The sequence below is a fragment of the Calonectris borealis genome, chromosome W (genome assembly GCF_964195595.1).
Source record: "Calonectris borealis chromosome W, bCalBor7.hap1.2, whole genome shotgun sequence".
NCBI classification, from domain to species: Eukaryota; Metazoa; Chordata; class Aves; order Procellariiformes; family Procellariidae; genus Calonectris; species Calonectris borealis.
In genome coordinates, this window is record NC_134351.1 from 45,075,827 (window position 1) to 45,091,292 (window position 15,466).

Below are 15,466 nucleotides of genomic sequence, written 5' to 3' on the forward strand. Positions count from 1 at the left end.
CTTGCTCTATTGCTTTCCTGCCCATTTCTTCTGCGGTACATCTGATACTCGGTGCAAGAATTATAAGACAGAGACCTCGCCTCACCCGCACTGTCCACCTGGAAGCTGTACCATAACGGTGGTTATTTCAGGGAAGGTGGACTGCGGGAAACACGCCAAGAGCTAAAGAAATAAACCCCACAGGATGTTGTCCTGGTTTCAGCTGGGATGGAGTTGATTTTCTTCCTATTAACTGGTATAGTGCTGTGTTTTGGATGTAGTATGAGAATAGTGTTGATAACACACTGATGTTTTAGTTGTTGCTCAGTAATGTTTATGCTAGTCAAGGACTTTTCATCTTCCCATGCCCTGCCAGGTGCGCAGGGGGCTGGGAGGGAGCGTGGCCAGGATGGCTGGCCCAGCTGGCCAATGGGCTATTCCATACCATATGACATCATGCTCAGCATATAAGGCTGGGCGAAGAAGAAGGAAGGGGGGGACATTTGGAGTGATGGTGTTTTGTCTTCCCAAGTAACCATTACACGCGATGGAGCCCTGCTTTCTTGGAGATGGCTGAACACCTGCCTGCCAATGGGAAGTAGGGAATGAATTCCTTGCTTTGCTTTGCTTGCATGCGCGGCTTTTGCTTTACCTATTGAACTGTCTTTATCTCAACCCATGAGTTTTTCTCACTTTTACCCTTCTGATTCTCTCCCCCATCCCACTGTGGGGGGAGTGAGCGAGCAGCTGTGTGGTGCTTAGTTGCCGGCTGGGGTTAAACCACGACAGTTTCCTGCCCTATTGTTTGCCTGGCCCCTCGGAGCACGCCCCGCACACCTGCAGCCCACCGCCCGGCCCGCCCCACCCCGCAGGCGACCGGGCGTTTCTCTCCTCAGAGCCGCTCAGCAGCTCCCCCCTCAGCCCGGCCGCACGGGGGTCAGCCAGACCCCACCGCCGCGCCAGGACGCCCGGCCACAGCCCAGGCCCATCTCCCCAAAGGACGAAAATCTCCCTGTCAGCCGCGGGCGGCTCAGGGCTCCCACACCAGAGACCACCCGCCGCGGCTGGCCATGAGGCGCCCCCCTCCCCTCCACGCCTACCTGCAAGCCGCGCCCACGCACAGGGCCAGCATAAGGAGGACGACGCGAAGGGAGGCGGGGTCGGAGAAGGAAGGTGCAGCTTCATGCCAGCTGCCGCAGGCATAGCCTACCGACCTGCGCATGCGCTTCCGTCTTCTCACGCCCTTCCCGCCGCTACCGAATGAGCGCGTGCCCGCTATGAGCACGCGCAGACACCGCACGTGCCCTCCCCCTGTGCCCTCTTACCCCCCGCGCTATCTTCCTCCCGTGCGCTGGCCCTCGCGTCCCTTTTCTCTCCCATCCAGCGGCGGTGCTGACAGGGACTGGGACGGTGTTTGTCGCGGGGTTCGCTGCGTCTCGCACGGTAAAGGTGGTGCCCGGTCTCTGTAGGGAGCCCCGCTCTGCGGGGGTGGGGAGGTTGCGCGCCTTCTCCCCGGAGCCCCTCGTCTCCGGAGCTCGGGGATGGGGGGTCGGATCAGGCCCCATCCGGGCGCTCACTGGGCCCGAGGCGGCGGGAGGGGCCGGGCGGTGCGACCGCTGTCCCCGCGGTGCCGAGGGGTCCCGCGGGTGGCGGGGCAGACCTACTCTCCGGGCCTGAGCGAGCGGCCCTGCGCCCGGGCCTGCCGCGGGACCGGGAGGTGGACGCGGGGGAGGGGAGGGGGGGTGGCGGCGGGCGGATCGTGGCCCCCACCTATAGAATCATAGAATAGTTTGGGTTGGAAGGGACCTTTAAAGGTCATCTAGTCTAACCCTCCCTGCAATGAGCAGGGACATCTTCAACTAGATCAGGTTGCTCAGAGCCCCGTCCAACCTGACCTTGAATGTTTCCAGGGATGGGGCATCTACCACCCTCACTGTAAAAAGTTTCTTCCTTATATTTAGTCTAAATCTACCCTCTTTTTGTTTAAAACCATTACCCCTATGCCCATGGGGGCCCGCCCGAGCCAACGGGGCCCCGTGCTGCCCGTCTGGTGGGGCCTCTCGGTGAGGAGTAGGGTACGGCGGCGGCCGCCACTTCCTCGACCCTTCTGTGCGGGGAGCTCAAACACGGCGGGCACCGCCGCTGTGCACCTCTGGCAGCGTCCCCGCGGTGGCGGTTGCTCGGCGTGAGTTTGGCTGCACATCGGTTTGCTCGGGGGTTGTAGAGGGAAAATAACTTAGCGAGGGTTGGCCCTAGTCTTGCCATTCATTTTATGCTTTTTTTTAACCTGCTTCCCCCGACGACTGGATAAGGTTGTGCCCTTTTAAATCGAAACGGTTTAAGGAAAAATAACTCAGAAAATTGGAACTAAAATTTTCCTCAAAGTTATGTAACTCCCAGCTGATGTGGAATGCAAATCAGACTGAGCCAGTAGTGTCACTAATCACAAGTGTGCGTTGAGGTCACAGTGTTCCAGTTTTTTGTCCAAAGTGAATATAAACCATTAAGCAGAGCACAATGTCAGAAAATAGAATAGCTTTTATTAAAGCATGTTTCATTATGTCATTATATTTATCAATGCAGCTTTTTAAACGATCATTTCTTAAGCATGTGTTCCTGCTTCAAAGTGCATGTGTCTTAGAAATAAAATCCAAACTATGTCCTTCAGAAAAAAAGTTGCTAAATTATCCTCGATGAACTCTCCCACAGGAATGAATCTGAAGAAATCTGCTCTTTTGCTGATAGTTAAATTAAATTATTACAGGAGTTCTCTATAATCCATACAATTTAATGAGTTGTTTCAAGGCATCGCTTTGTTGGGCTTTCTGCTGAAGGATAAGTTTTTGGGTATTGTGTGTACTTCTTACTGAGGTCAGTGGGAGGTTGGAATACTCAAGGAATTAACGGATGGGCCCAAAGCATGTGTCCTGACATATTCTAAAGCTTTTCTTATTTTTTTTTGAAATAAGAGATCCTATTCTTTTTAAGACATAGGAGAAACTCATCAATTTCAAAATGTCATCAGTCAAACGCTTGGTTTATGCAGTCATCCATTTCTTGAGAGAGCAGAGTCAGATGGATACTTTCACTCCAGATGAACAAGAAAGCTTGGAAGGTAAGTGATAAAGGTGCTAATGCTTGGGTAGGTATTATACATACATATGTTAAATTGCTTGATGTATATTATCATAGAAAGTAACTGGAGTGACCTAACTGCCACTACATATCTGTGAATAAGATCACGATCTTAATATTTCTGAGATTATTAATTTTAAAACATCTCTCACTTAAAAAATGTTCTAAAGTTATGAAATTTGTACTACCTTAATTTTGAGCAACAGTGTCATGGTTTAACCCCAGCTGGCAACTGAGCACCACACAGCCGCTCGCTCACTCCCCCAGGTGGGATGGGGGAAAGAATCAGAAGGGTAAAAGTGAGAAAACTTGTGGGTTGAGATAAAGACAGTTTAATAGGGAAAGCAAAAGCCACGCGCGCAAGCAAAGCAAAACAAGGAATTCATTCCCTACTTCCCATCGGCAGGCAGGCGTTCAGCCATCTCCAGGAAAGCAGGGCTCCATCACGCGTAATGGTTACTTGGGAAGACAAACGCCATCACTCCCAACGTCCCCCCCTTATTCTTCTTCACCCAGCCTTATATGCTGAGCATGACGTCATATGGTATGGAATAGCCCATTGGCCAGCTGGGCCAGCCATCCCGGCCACGCTCCCTCCCAGCTCCCCGTGTACCTGGCACGGCATGGGAAGATGAAAAGTCCTTGACTAGCGTAAACATTACTTAGCAACAACTAAAACATCAGTGTGTTATCAACATTATTCTCGTACTAAATCCAAAACACAGCACTATACCAGCTACTAGGAAGAAAATTAACTCTATATCCCAGCCGAAACCAGGACAAACAGGAACTTTGAATCACATCAAGTTAGGCAGTGCCATTATGCAGACTATGGGATGATTTGTCTATGTGTCCCACAACTTATTGCCAGCTGATTCTTTTTCACTTTACTTCTATGTTTGGTTTCTTTCTACATTTTATGTGTGATGGTAGCTGTGCTGGCTACGGAGGAAGTAAAACAATTACCATATATCAGTTTTGGTATATGGGAAGAACTCCTGTTTCATACTTGCAAGAATTCTGTGTAATTTATGAGGGAAGGCTAAGATATCCTAAGAATGTGGAAAATAAAATAAATGCTTTGCATTGCTTTTTCACTTGAATAGTGATTCGAAAGAGCACATGGTCGTGAATATTTTCAGTATGGTGTAGTTTCTATTAACAGAAGACATAGCTACAAAAAGATGGGCTTCCGTGTGTATTACTCTGTTGACAGACATTCATTAAGTCTTTGTAACTTCATAGTATCTATCTTTCTCCTTCATATTGCTCTCATTCCTTTTCCCTAATTCCTGGAGACTTCATGGGAGATGGTATCACAATGTGGAATTAAGCAAGAGAAGAACAAAGAGAGTCTTAATTCTGCAATGAGCTTTTCATAGAATCTATTTAAAAGACCTGTGCACTGTTTCAAGCAGTCTTTTGGTTGTATGACTCAACCAGAGGAGGAATTTGGAGGTAAGAGGGGGAAGTCTAGGACCAGCAGTGCAATAAACAACATCCAGGCAGTTGATCATTGAGTTACCTGAAATCTGAGGTGTGGGGAGTGGACTTTCCACAGGTGCAAAGCAAGTCCTGCTTCTCGGAGGCATAAACTTAAAAAGATAAAGCTGGAATGTTTTTCCTTCCAGTGTCTATTGGTTTTACAGTGCAGTTGTTCACTAATGTAAGCAAGAAAGAAACATTTGTACTATGATATTCAAAGGATATTTCCAAAAGAATAAAAACCAAAAGATTTGGTTTTACATCAGAATCTGGAGCATTTTGTAGATTTGAAAAGTGGTAGTCATCTATGAATTTAACCTGTATCAGGTTATGATGGTGTTCAGCTGATGAAAGAAAGCAATGTTTTTGGAAATCATATAATGAGAAATGAAGATATTCCTTTTGTTTTTATAATAAAACTGATAAACATTGGGTTGTGACTATGAAGGTTTACCTGATTACATGTCTTAGAGCAGCCTTAGCCAATATCTATATGAAGGTATGAACAATTTTAAGATTCTATTTTCTGAACAAAAAATATTATAAAACTTCAGTTGTGCTTAAATGCTGATGTAAAAAATACCATTTTAATACAGATATGAAATCCTAATTTTAGAGCTGTACCCTGCCAAAAGTATGGTACCATATGCTATGTGTTAGAGGATCAGAGGCGGGCATTCTGAATAATTGACTCATTTTAGTTGAGCAAAATATATTTAGTGCATGTGGAATAGCAATAGCCCAAGTACCACCCATTGAAGTGGTTAATGTTAGGTGGAGACATAAGGGATTAAAGAATTTGACTGTTGTTTTTCATTGGTACCTTATGTACTTTCTTGGTGCCTATGAAAAGATAAAAAAAGACACTGTATGATTAAATGTATGTGCCAAGAAGTAATTTAAACAGTTCCCATTCCCCAGAAAACAACAAAAAGCTAAAACATTACAAATAAAATTTAGACTTTATCAAAATAGAAGTCTAGCATGTATTCAAACTCCATTTATTTTGATAACCTGCATTCTGCATGTTTGAATTATAAAATTATGTCAATGATAGTGTAAATTTTCTCTAGGAATTTTGTACTTGATGAATAAAAATGTCTTAATTTGAGAAAACAGAGTAATCGGAAGGTAGACTGGAGAAATATATTCCCAACAATCTAGGATCTAGAGCAGTGATATAGATCTCTGGTGGTTAATGCTCAACCCTATTGTATGAACTAGCAACTTCTTTCAAGTTATATTTTAGATAGTGTGTTTAAATGGCAGTTATTTCCCTTTCCTGTTTATAGTTTCTAGGTTTTTTTCTTGTCTATAGCACCTATTTCTGTGGGATTAAAGTAGAAACTCCCTACAACGTGCACAAGGCTGTGATTTTTTTTCTTACTTCTGAGATCACTGTACCACAATGAATTTCTCTAAGGCAGTGTTTCCAAAACTGTGGGATGCACCCCTTAAGGTGAGGGATGCATGTAATACTTGAGATGGGGGAAGGTTATGTGTAAGATGAAGCAAGATGATATCAAGTACTAAAGGGGCCTCAGCAGCCCAATTAATATTCATTATTCAGTGATCAACAGCCTGCATGTGTGCTGTGACGCCTTGATGTTGCTCACAGCTTGTGCAAAAGATCCTGGAGCTGTGTGGCACTGGGAATGCTGAGCTGGGCTCCAGCATAGCCCAAGTGTTCTTGTTGCCAGGTAGTAGGTGTTTGCGTGAGCCCCGGCTGTTCAGCAGGGAGGTAGGTATCTGTACTGGTTTGCAAGGTGGTCAGTACAAGCTTCAGCAACTGCCTAGGCCTCTGAAAGTGTGTGTGACGATGGAGGTAATAGAGAGAACAGATAGCTTTGGCCTCTGAAATCAGACACAGGAAAAATCTTAGATTAATAGCTCGTGGTACAGCAAGTCTTTCCCAACTTACTGATGACTTCGAGCTTGCGGCAGTTGACAGTGCCTCGCTTTGGTAATGGGATAGTGAGATGCTGGCAGTTGAGTCTCTTGAGACACTTTTCAGACAAAAACAAATCTTCCCCCCTTTGACTTTACTGGGGTCAGGTTTTTACTTCACATTAAAACAGGGTAGTTATTGATCTTGTCACAACTTAATACATCTTCTGATTTGGAAAAGTTTCAGCTTTGGCTATGTTTATTTTTACACAGGTTTCTATTGTTGGCTTGCATGTTAAGCAGTGGTTATTATTCTAACCTACAGATTGATCCCATAAGAGTTCCTAATTTTGTTCTGCCTGTGATAGATTATAAGGATTATAAATTCAATTTTTCAGTCAAAGGAGAAATGTGGGAGTTCACTGTAACAACTGATTATTTCATGGAAATGCTTACTGGTAATAATACTGTACTCAGGATTATTTTGTTTAAGCATAATTTGCACTGCTGCACTTTGCAAAAATCTCATGTATGACAGAGAGTTGGTGTCACAGACTTAATGCCTTGAGAAAGATAAAGGGGGGGTTCTAATTTAAACTTATGAAAAACTAAAAATGAGGTGAGCCATTCAGGAAAGGGAATGCCTTCAGGTGAAAATAAGTTTGAGGGAAAAATTGGTAAGTATACTATAGGCAGTGGCTTCCTATTAAGTCACATAAGGAAAAACAAGATATGTAATTCCACTGATTTTATGATAAACCTGGTAAGAAATACTATTAATATATTGACTTGCGGAAACCGGACTCCACAATCTATGAGATTGTAAAGTAGGTATGTTTATTCAGCGCTGGGCGGCACGGGGGAGTAATCCCACCAAAATCGTGCGCGCCTCAATGCGGCACTCACCATAAATATATACAGTAAAATATTACATATTCATAAAGTTTTGTAATACGCCTATACATATGCATGACCTGTCCCTGCTTTGTATTAAAATGAGTTCCAAGAAGTCATTTCCATAGACCCCTCCCATCTGCGCTTGCGCATTGCCTCCTAGTGGTGGTCGTCGGGGGTCGTGGGGATGAAGGCTGATAGTTCCTCTTCGTCACCGCTAGTAACCTTTTGTTCTTGCGCAGGCTCAGTTGTCTTCTTGCTTTTGTCCAAACCGCAGGGTCAGTTTTAGCTGGCTTCTTGAGACAAGTTTTTAGTCTTTATCAGGAGCTGTCCTTGTGAGGCGCCTCAGTTAATTTACACCATAGCTAAGTCGGCCTTATCAGGCTGAGCCGGCCTTGTGAGGAACAAAGTATCAAGCCCCTACCTACTGATTCAATCTTCTACCTACTATTAATCATTCAACTACTAAAATTCCTTAATCCCTTGTCTCAGTCCCCCCTTTTCTAAAAAGTTAGTAAATTCTTTTACTCTATACTAAACCCTATACTAATTTTCTTTATATTATCCCATTCTTCTCCAGGTCCTTTATAAGATTTCTGCCTGTTTCAATTTGTTGTCGGTGCTGATAGACATACCTCAAGTGCCTTATTTGTTTTATCATTCGCCAATTTAAAACATACAGTATTGCAGATAAAGCAATACTAATAAGAACTAGAATTAGGAGAACAACAATAGGGTGACACAAGGTATTAAGGATACCTGTAGCAGTGGGCGACCATCCGAAAAGTATTTCCCACCATTTGTGTTCTCCATCCTTTTTTACCCACTTTAGAACTTTTTTTATTTTGTCTATGTCATGATGCACCGTTATCAAGGTCTCCTTTCCATTGTTTTTAACTTCTTCTAGTATCCGTGTTAAATCGTGATGCTGTAGTAATTCCTTCGTTCGAGCTAAATCCATCCCGAGGGATGTAGGTATCAATTCATGGAATAATGTATAATTAGATCTAAGAACCTGATGGGATATGACTGGAGCTATATAATTAAAGTCACATCCAATGATTTTAGTAAAATTGCAAATGCAAAAATTTGAGTGATTTTTAGTGTCTACCTTCGTGTCCTCTACAGATATAAAACTACAAGTAGTTCTCAAACATACGCAACCTTTGCCAGTGTATATTAATATGGTTTTAAGGTCAGCACTGGGGCGAATTTCAAAATGACAAACTTTCTGATCAGTGTCAAGACAAATATCTTGAGCATCGATAGCATTATTCTCACAAATGAACCCTTGTTGTTCTCGTACAATGCAAGATTCTAAATCTACAGTTTGCCATTCATTCCCTGTTTTTCGAGCCCATGCCCTATGTTCAAAAGGGTAAAGTAGAGTCTTGTTGTGATTCAGTCCTAACGCTATAATAGGGTGGATCATATATACTGTAGCTTTGCTAATAGTTAATACAAAAGCCTCGACTGTGTTTGTAGCAGGATCATAAGTAAAATTCACTAAGTTCCACCAAGACTGAAGTTTCTTTTCGAAGTCATTTGCATTGTCCCAAATTATTTTCCGAATTTCAGTGGGGAAGATTCCCTCTTCACCCTCTCTTAGGACTGAAGCAGTTACTGATTGCATCCACAATTGTGCCTGAATACAGCTGAGAGCTAGAGAAACATTATTTTGGAGCCCACCGAGTGAATTCATGATTATCTCATGGTCTCCTATGTTTATTCTTTCCCAATCAGGTAACACTTTTGACAGTAGCCACTGATGGGTTCCCAGAGCCAATAGGGAAGATCGTAAAGGCTGGTGTAATTTTGTCAGCTCGGTAGTAGAGGCAGCCAATTTATTCATTATTACCTCTGCGTCAATGCTATTTAGGACCCCTAACCCTGTACCTAAAATACCAGTTAAGTCTCTTGATATTCGTCTTTTATGCAGCCAGGTAGTCCACCCCTCGTAAGAGGTTTGCAAAAAAGGAGAACAGGCCGGTTGAATTTCTGAGACATTGTTCTGCATTTGCAATTTAACTTGTTTAAGGGACCAATCCGGGTTAAATAGCATTTGTTGTTGTCCTGTATTCCTTATTACATACGGCCCGACTTCATACACTCTAGGTTTGAGCTTGAGTGCATGAGGTGTGACCGGTGTGACCGTTGCAACAGGCCTTGCCACAGCATTTATCCTAAATTTAAATGAGAGTCCAATATTATCTCTGGCCCAGAGACAAACCACCTCAGTGGTTCTTATTAGTGTGAAGTTATGCCAACATTCTAATTCCCTTCCGGTACAGGCTGTTATGTTACTTGGAGGACAGGCTTCTGTGGTATCATCTATGGGACAGATGTTCCGATTACTAATCTGGGATGCCTTTTTATGGGTAGTAGTCCCATTAGTCATTCGGCATCCCACTTTGATTTCTTCTCCTACAGTCCCCTGGAGTTGATGAATTTCTGTAGTGTTACCCCATTCCCCTCTCAAGTATACCTGGCTTCCGTGTATGACCACGGTAGATAGATTTAAGCCTCTCAGATCAGACAATTTCCCCATGGATCTGGTATATTTGATATAAGCCTGAGACCAAAGCTGCTTAGTATTATCCTGGCTAGTAGTGCTTTCCCACCCCCAAATCATAATTATGACCGTGAAAAAAATAATTTTCCCGGTTGGGCTTGCGTGACCTTCCATGGAGATTTTTGTGCCTTCTTCACTCTGGTATGATGGATCCAGGCATTCTGTTCTTTGATTTTGATTGCTGTGAAGGAGGTGAGGAGTACTTGGAATGGTCCTTCCCACTGCGGCTCCAAAGTTTTCTCTGCAAGAGACTTTACATACACATAGTCTCCAGGTTGTATGTTATGTACAGGCCCATCCAAACCCCTGCTTCGAGTCCCAATCACATATTTCTCAACCTTCCTGAGTTGTTTCCCCAATGCAACCATGTAGGAGGTCATGATTTCATCCCCAACTTGCATGGACATCCCTTTCTGTACTCTGTAGGGTCGTCCATACAAGATTTCAAAAGGGCTCAGTCCTTCCTTTGCTCTTGGCCTAGTTCGTATGTGCAAAAGAGCCAAAGGGAGAGACTGAGGCCAGGCCAAGTTAGTTTCCTGTCCCAATTTCACAATCTGCTGTTTGATTAAGTGGTTCATTTTTTCTACTTGGCCACTCGACTGAGGGCGATATGGGGTATGAAGCTGCCAATCTATGCCCAAATGGCGGCTAATTTGTTGTACTACTTTGGAGATGAAATGTGGTCCTCTGTCAGAAGATATGGTTGCTGGAACCCCAAAACGTGGTATTATTTCTTGTATTAATATTTTAGTTACCTCCTGAGCCTTGGCTGTCCTGGTAGGGAATGCCTCTGGCCAACCTGAAAAGGTATCAGTTAATACCAATAAATATCGATACCCCCCTTTTCTTGGGAGTTCTGAAAAATCAATCTGCCATTGTTGCCCAGGCCCATTGCCTTTTCCAATTTGGCCCATTTCTGGTTTGGGGGTATTCTTGGGATTCGTCTGGAGACAGAGATCGCACTGCTGTGTCACTTGCCTTACAGTAGTGTATAAATTCCTAGCTATGATTTCTTTGATTAGTTGTTTATATAGGGCCTCTGCCCCCCAATGCCTCTTCCTATGTTCTTCCCTTATCAGAGACCATGTTAGATAGGAGGGAATGATTAGTTTCCCTTGTGGGGTGAGAGCCCACCCCTCTTTATTATATGACCCTTCTAGATCTGCAATAAGCTTCTGATCTTCTTTTGTATATCCTGGCTTACCTTCTAGGGAGATTCGCCCATCAGGGACTAAAGCCCCTTCTATTTTTACTTTTGCCTTGGCTGCCTGTTTTGCCTCTCTGTCCACCAGCTCATTTCCCCTTTCCAATTCCGAGCTCACTTTCTGGTGTGCCTTGATGTGTATAATTGCCACTTTCTCAGGGAGTTGTACTGCCTCCAACAGTCTCAAAATTTCCTCTGCGTGTTTAATATTCTTCCCTTGAGAGCTCAATAACCCTCTCTCTTTCCAGATTGCTCCATGTGCATGCACAACTCCGAAGGCATATCTTGAGTCTGTATAAATGTTTACAATTTTTCCTTGGGCCAATTCCAAGGCACGGGTTAGAGCGATTATCTCCGCTTTCTGTGCCGAGGTATTTAGGGGCAAAGGCTTTGATTCTATTATCTCCTGACTAGTGGTAATAGCATATCCCGCGTATCTTTTACCACTCAGGACATAGCTGCTTCCGTCTGTGAACCAGTTTTCTCTGTCTTCTACGGGGCTGTCTTTCAGATCTTGTCGGCTTGCATATGTTGCTTCAATGGTTTCTAAGCAGTCATGATGCACTGGTTCTCCTGTGTTTCCCTCTAGGAAAGAAGCTGGGTTGGCAATGTTAGTGACTGTTATTTCTACATCATCCTGTTCTACCAATATAGCCTGATATCTTGGAAATCTTTGTTGAGAAAGCCAATGTCCACCCTTCGCTTCCAGTACTGCAGATACTGTATGGGACACCAGCACAGTCATTTTCTGACCCAGGGTGAATTTTTGGGCTTCTTGTATGTTTAGTATTACAGCTGCGACTGCCCGCAAGCATCCAGGCCAGCCCTTCGCAGTTGTATCCAACTGTTTGGAAAAGTAGGCAACTGCTCGTCGATCGGGACCCAAATTCTGTGCTAGTATCCCCAGAGCAACCCCTTGTTTTTCGTGGGAAAAGAGGAGAAATGGCTGACTCACATCTGGGAGCCCCAAGGCTGGAGCTGACATCAAGGCTTTCTTTAGTTTCTCAAAGGCTCGTACGGCCTGGTTGTTCCATTCAAGGTGTCCCTGGTTGGTAGTTATTAGGGCATATAATGGTTTAACAAGCAGTCCATAATTATAAATCCACAGCCGACACCACCCAGTCATTCCCAAGAAAGTCCATAACTCTTTCACTGTTCGAGGTCTCTGGGTTTGGCAGATTGCCTCTTTGCGGGCTTGTCCCAAAGTTCTTTCCCCAGCACTGATTTCATAGCCTAAATAAATCACTTTGCGCTGTATTACTTGGGCTTTCTTCTTAGACACCCGGTACCCTTGGAGCCCCAAGAAATTTAATAGACTCACCGTCCAGGTGATACAATCGTTCTCTGTTTCGGTGGCAATCAGGATATCGTCCACGTATTGTAGCAGTTTTCCTTTTTCAGATGGGATTTCCCATGATTCCAAGTCCTTCGCAAGCTGATTGCCAAAAATGGTAGGGCTATTTTTGAATCCTTGTGGCAACACCGTCCAGGTGAGTTGAGTCTTGCGACCGGTTTTGGGGTTTTCCCATTCGAATGCAAACAATCTTTGGCTGGCTTCATGGAGAGGGAGGCAAAAGAAGGCATCTTTCAAGTCTATAACAGTAAACCAGGCTAATTCAGGTGTTAGTGTAGTCAACAGAGTATATGGATTCGCCACCACAGGGTAGAGATCCTCAGTTACCTTGTTTACAGCCCGTAGATCCTGGACCACACGGTACGACCCGTCAGGCTTACGAACTGGTAATATGGGTGTGTTAAAATTAGACTCACATTCTTTTAATAGTTCGAATTGTAAAAATTTTTCGATTATCGGCCGAATCCCTTCTCTATCTTCTCTCTTTAGGGGATATTGCTTAATCCTTACTGGTTGTTGGTTTCCCTTTTTAAGTTTAACTTCAACAGGTAATGCATTCTTTGCTCTTCCGGGTACATCGGTAGCCCATACCCCAGGGTATACCTGATTTAAGACTTCCTCCCTAATTTCTCCTTTTATGGAAGGACTGGTTAAGAATAAACTCAGGATTTGAATGTATTGTTGATCTTTTACTTTCAGAGAAATTTCTCCTTTTTCGAATATAATTTTTGCACCTAATTGTTCTAGCAAGTCTCTTCCCAATAGGGCCTTTGGAGAGTTGGGCATATATAGAAATCTGTGAATTCCCCATTGTTTTCCCAGTTTATATTTTAAAGGTTTACAAAAATACGCCTTTTCACTTTGGCCAGTTGCCCCCTTTACCATGATGTAATCATTCTCCAGGGGCATCAAGGCTTGATTCAAAACTGAGTATGTTGCCCCTGTATCAACTAAAAATTCTACCTCTTGTTGTTCCTTCCCTAGCTTTATTATAACCAGTGGATCCGCTAGGGTGGATTCCCCAGGTTCCCGTCAGTCCTTTTTCACATGAGCTACCACTTTCCTTGCCTGATAACTTCGTCCTCTTCCCCTATTCATCGGACATTCTCCTTTCCAATGACGAAACTTTTTGCATCGTGCACATTGATTTTTTTCTAAGCGAGGCGGTTCTCGCCTAGGTCTCCTTTCCTCTTTTTTCCTTACAACTGCCACTGTTCTCCTTTGTACCTGTTTGTATGCTTCTTCTCTGTTACTAAATACTCTCCATGCTTCATCTAGCAACACCTCCAAATTTCTACTTTCTGTAGTGCGTAGCTTCTGGAGCTTGCGCCTAATGTCCCCTGTGGACTGACCCAAAAACAGAGAGACTAGTTGTTGTATTCCTACCTCGGATCCAGGATCCAGCGGTGTGTTACGGCGCATTGCATCCCTCAGTCGATCCAGGAATTCAGATGGGGACTTGGAGGGACCTTGCTTAATTGCATATAGAGCCGACCAGTTTATGGTTTTGGGTATAGCCTTTTCCATTCCTCTCGAAATCCACTCCTGATACCCCTGTAGTTTTACCATTTCTGCAGATCTGTTCGCATCCCATTTTGGATCTTGTAGAGGGAAATATTCCTTAACATCCCCTCCTGTAGTCCTATAGTATTCATCAGCCAAACTCCCTGCTGTTTTTAAAATCAATTGCTTTTCTGTTTCAGTCATATAGTCTAATAATAATTGTATGTCCTTCCAATCAGGGTTATGTTGTTTCACAATAAACTGAAAATGTTTAGCTACACCGATCGGATCGCTCCTATAATCTTTTGCAACCCTTTTCCATTCCCCTAAATCAGTAGTGGAAAAAGGTACCTTGATTAGCATCGTCCCGCCATCAGGCGCCACCGCCTCTCGAAGAGGTGCCTGTAAGACTACTGGGGCAGTTTTCTTTCTGGTGCGGGAAGATACAGGGCTGTCCGGGGGGGTGGAAGTTTCGTCCGAGTCCGCATCCTGTTCCTGTGGTCGAGGGGGAGGCTTAAACAGGTCAGTTAGATCTGGTTCCGGCACCTGGTGAATTTTGTTTGCTTTCATATACCTCTGTCCAATACTGCATGCCGAGCAACACCGCTTCAGTTTACCTTTAAATTCTTTATTTTCTCGCTCAAGTGCGAGTACCATAGGGTCCTGTGGTGGCGCCGTTCCACAGTCCCTTTGCCACTCCGGATGGTTTCGGAGGGTGAAAAACATGTCTGCATATGAAACTTCATCCCACTTCCCTTCTCTCCTTAGAAATAGCATCAGTTGTAGGAGAGTATTGTAGTCTATTGATCCATTAAGTGGCCATTTAGCCTCACTTTCTAATTTATACAATGGCCACCATTGATTACAATATTTAATAAGAATTTTTCTATTTTCCGTCCCTCCGATCCCAACGATATCTCTCCAATGAGCAAGCACACAGCCCAAGGGGCTTTTCTTCAAGACTCCCTTTTGAGTGTTACCCATTTCGTATCTTCCCTTTATTGATCTTTTCTTTTAACCTTTAATAAGATGCCGGGACTGGTTTTCCTTCCCGCACTGTCTTAGTGACTTTATCGGAGGTTTTCTTATCATAGAACCCTCTAGATATACAATACTGCTTTTTCACAAAATTCTACAATGTTTTTGTACACAAAAGACGAAGGCTCGATCCTATCATTCACTTCATTCATCTCCGGCCGCTCTCCTTGCGGAGATTACAGAGCCGCGGATCAGAACTCCGCACTCGCTTCGCAGCTGTGCTGCGTCTCACTCATACAACACAGACACTCAGTCACACAATAAATTGTTGCAACAGATGATAATACTTATGGCCATGCCACGTACAACTCCTCAGACTAGTTGTACACCCACCCAGCAGCTGCAACCGTAAAGATGACCCAATCGCAATTGCAAGGAGGTCCGCTTACCCTTCTCCTGCTTCTTATATACCAGT

General features: G+C 44.0%; 1 protein-coding gene and 1 long non-coding RNA gene across 3 annotated transcripts in view; one reads left to right on the forward strand and one right to left on the reverse strand.

Moving 5' to 3' along the window:
• LOC142074738 (uncharacterized) overlaps positions 1-15,466 on the reverse strand; it is a 181,939-nt gene that overhangs the window by 4,391 nt on the left and 162,082 nt on the right. Inside the window, exon 1 of one of the 2 annotated variants that reach the window (XR_012670687.1) lies at positions 1,080-1,226. The exons of the other annotated variant lie outside the window; for it this stretch is intronic. This is a non-coding gene — a long non-coding RNA (uncharacterized LOC142074738). Of the gene's footprint in view, positions 1-1,079; positions 1,227-15,466 lie in introns of those variants that run through there. 2 annotated transcript variants of the gene reach the window in all.
• Positions 1,337-15,466, forward strand: part of LOC142074734 (small glutamine-rich tetratricopeptide repeat-containing protein beta) — a 37,595-nt gene continuing 23,465 nt past the window's right edge. The window contains exons 1-2 of the mRNA XM_075135593.1: positions 1,337-1,422; positions 2,968-3,094. Coding sequence (XP_074991694.1) covers positions 2,995-3,094 — 100 coding nt within the window. The 5' untranslated portion in view covers positions 1,337-1,422; positions 2,968-2,994. The remainder of the gene's footprint in view (positions 1,423-2,967; positions 3,095-15,466) is intronic.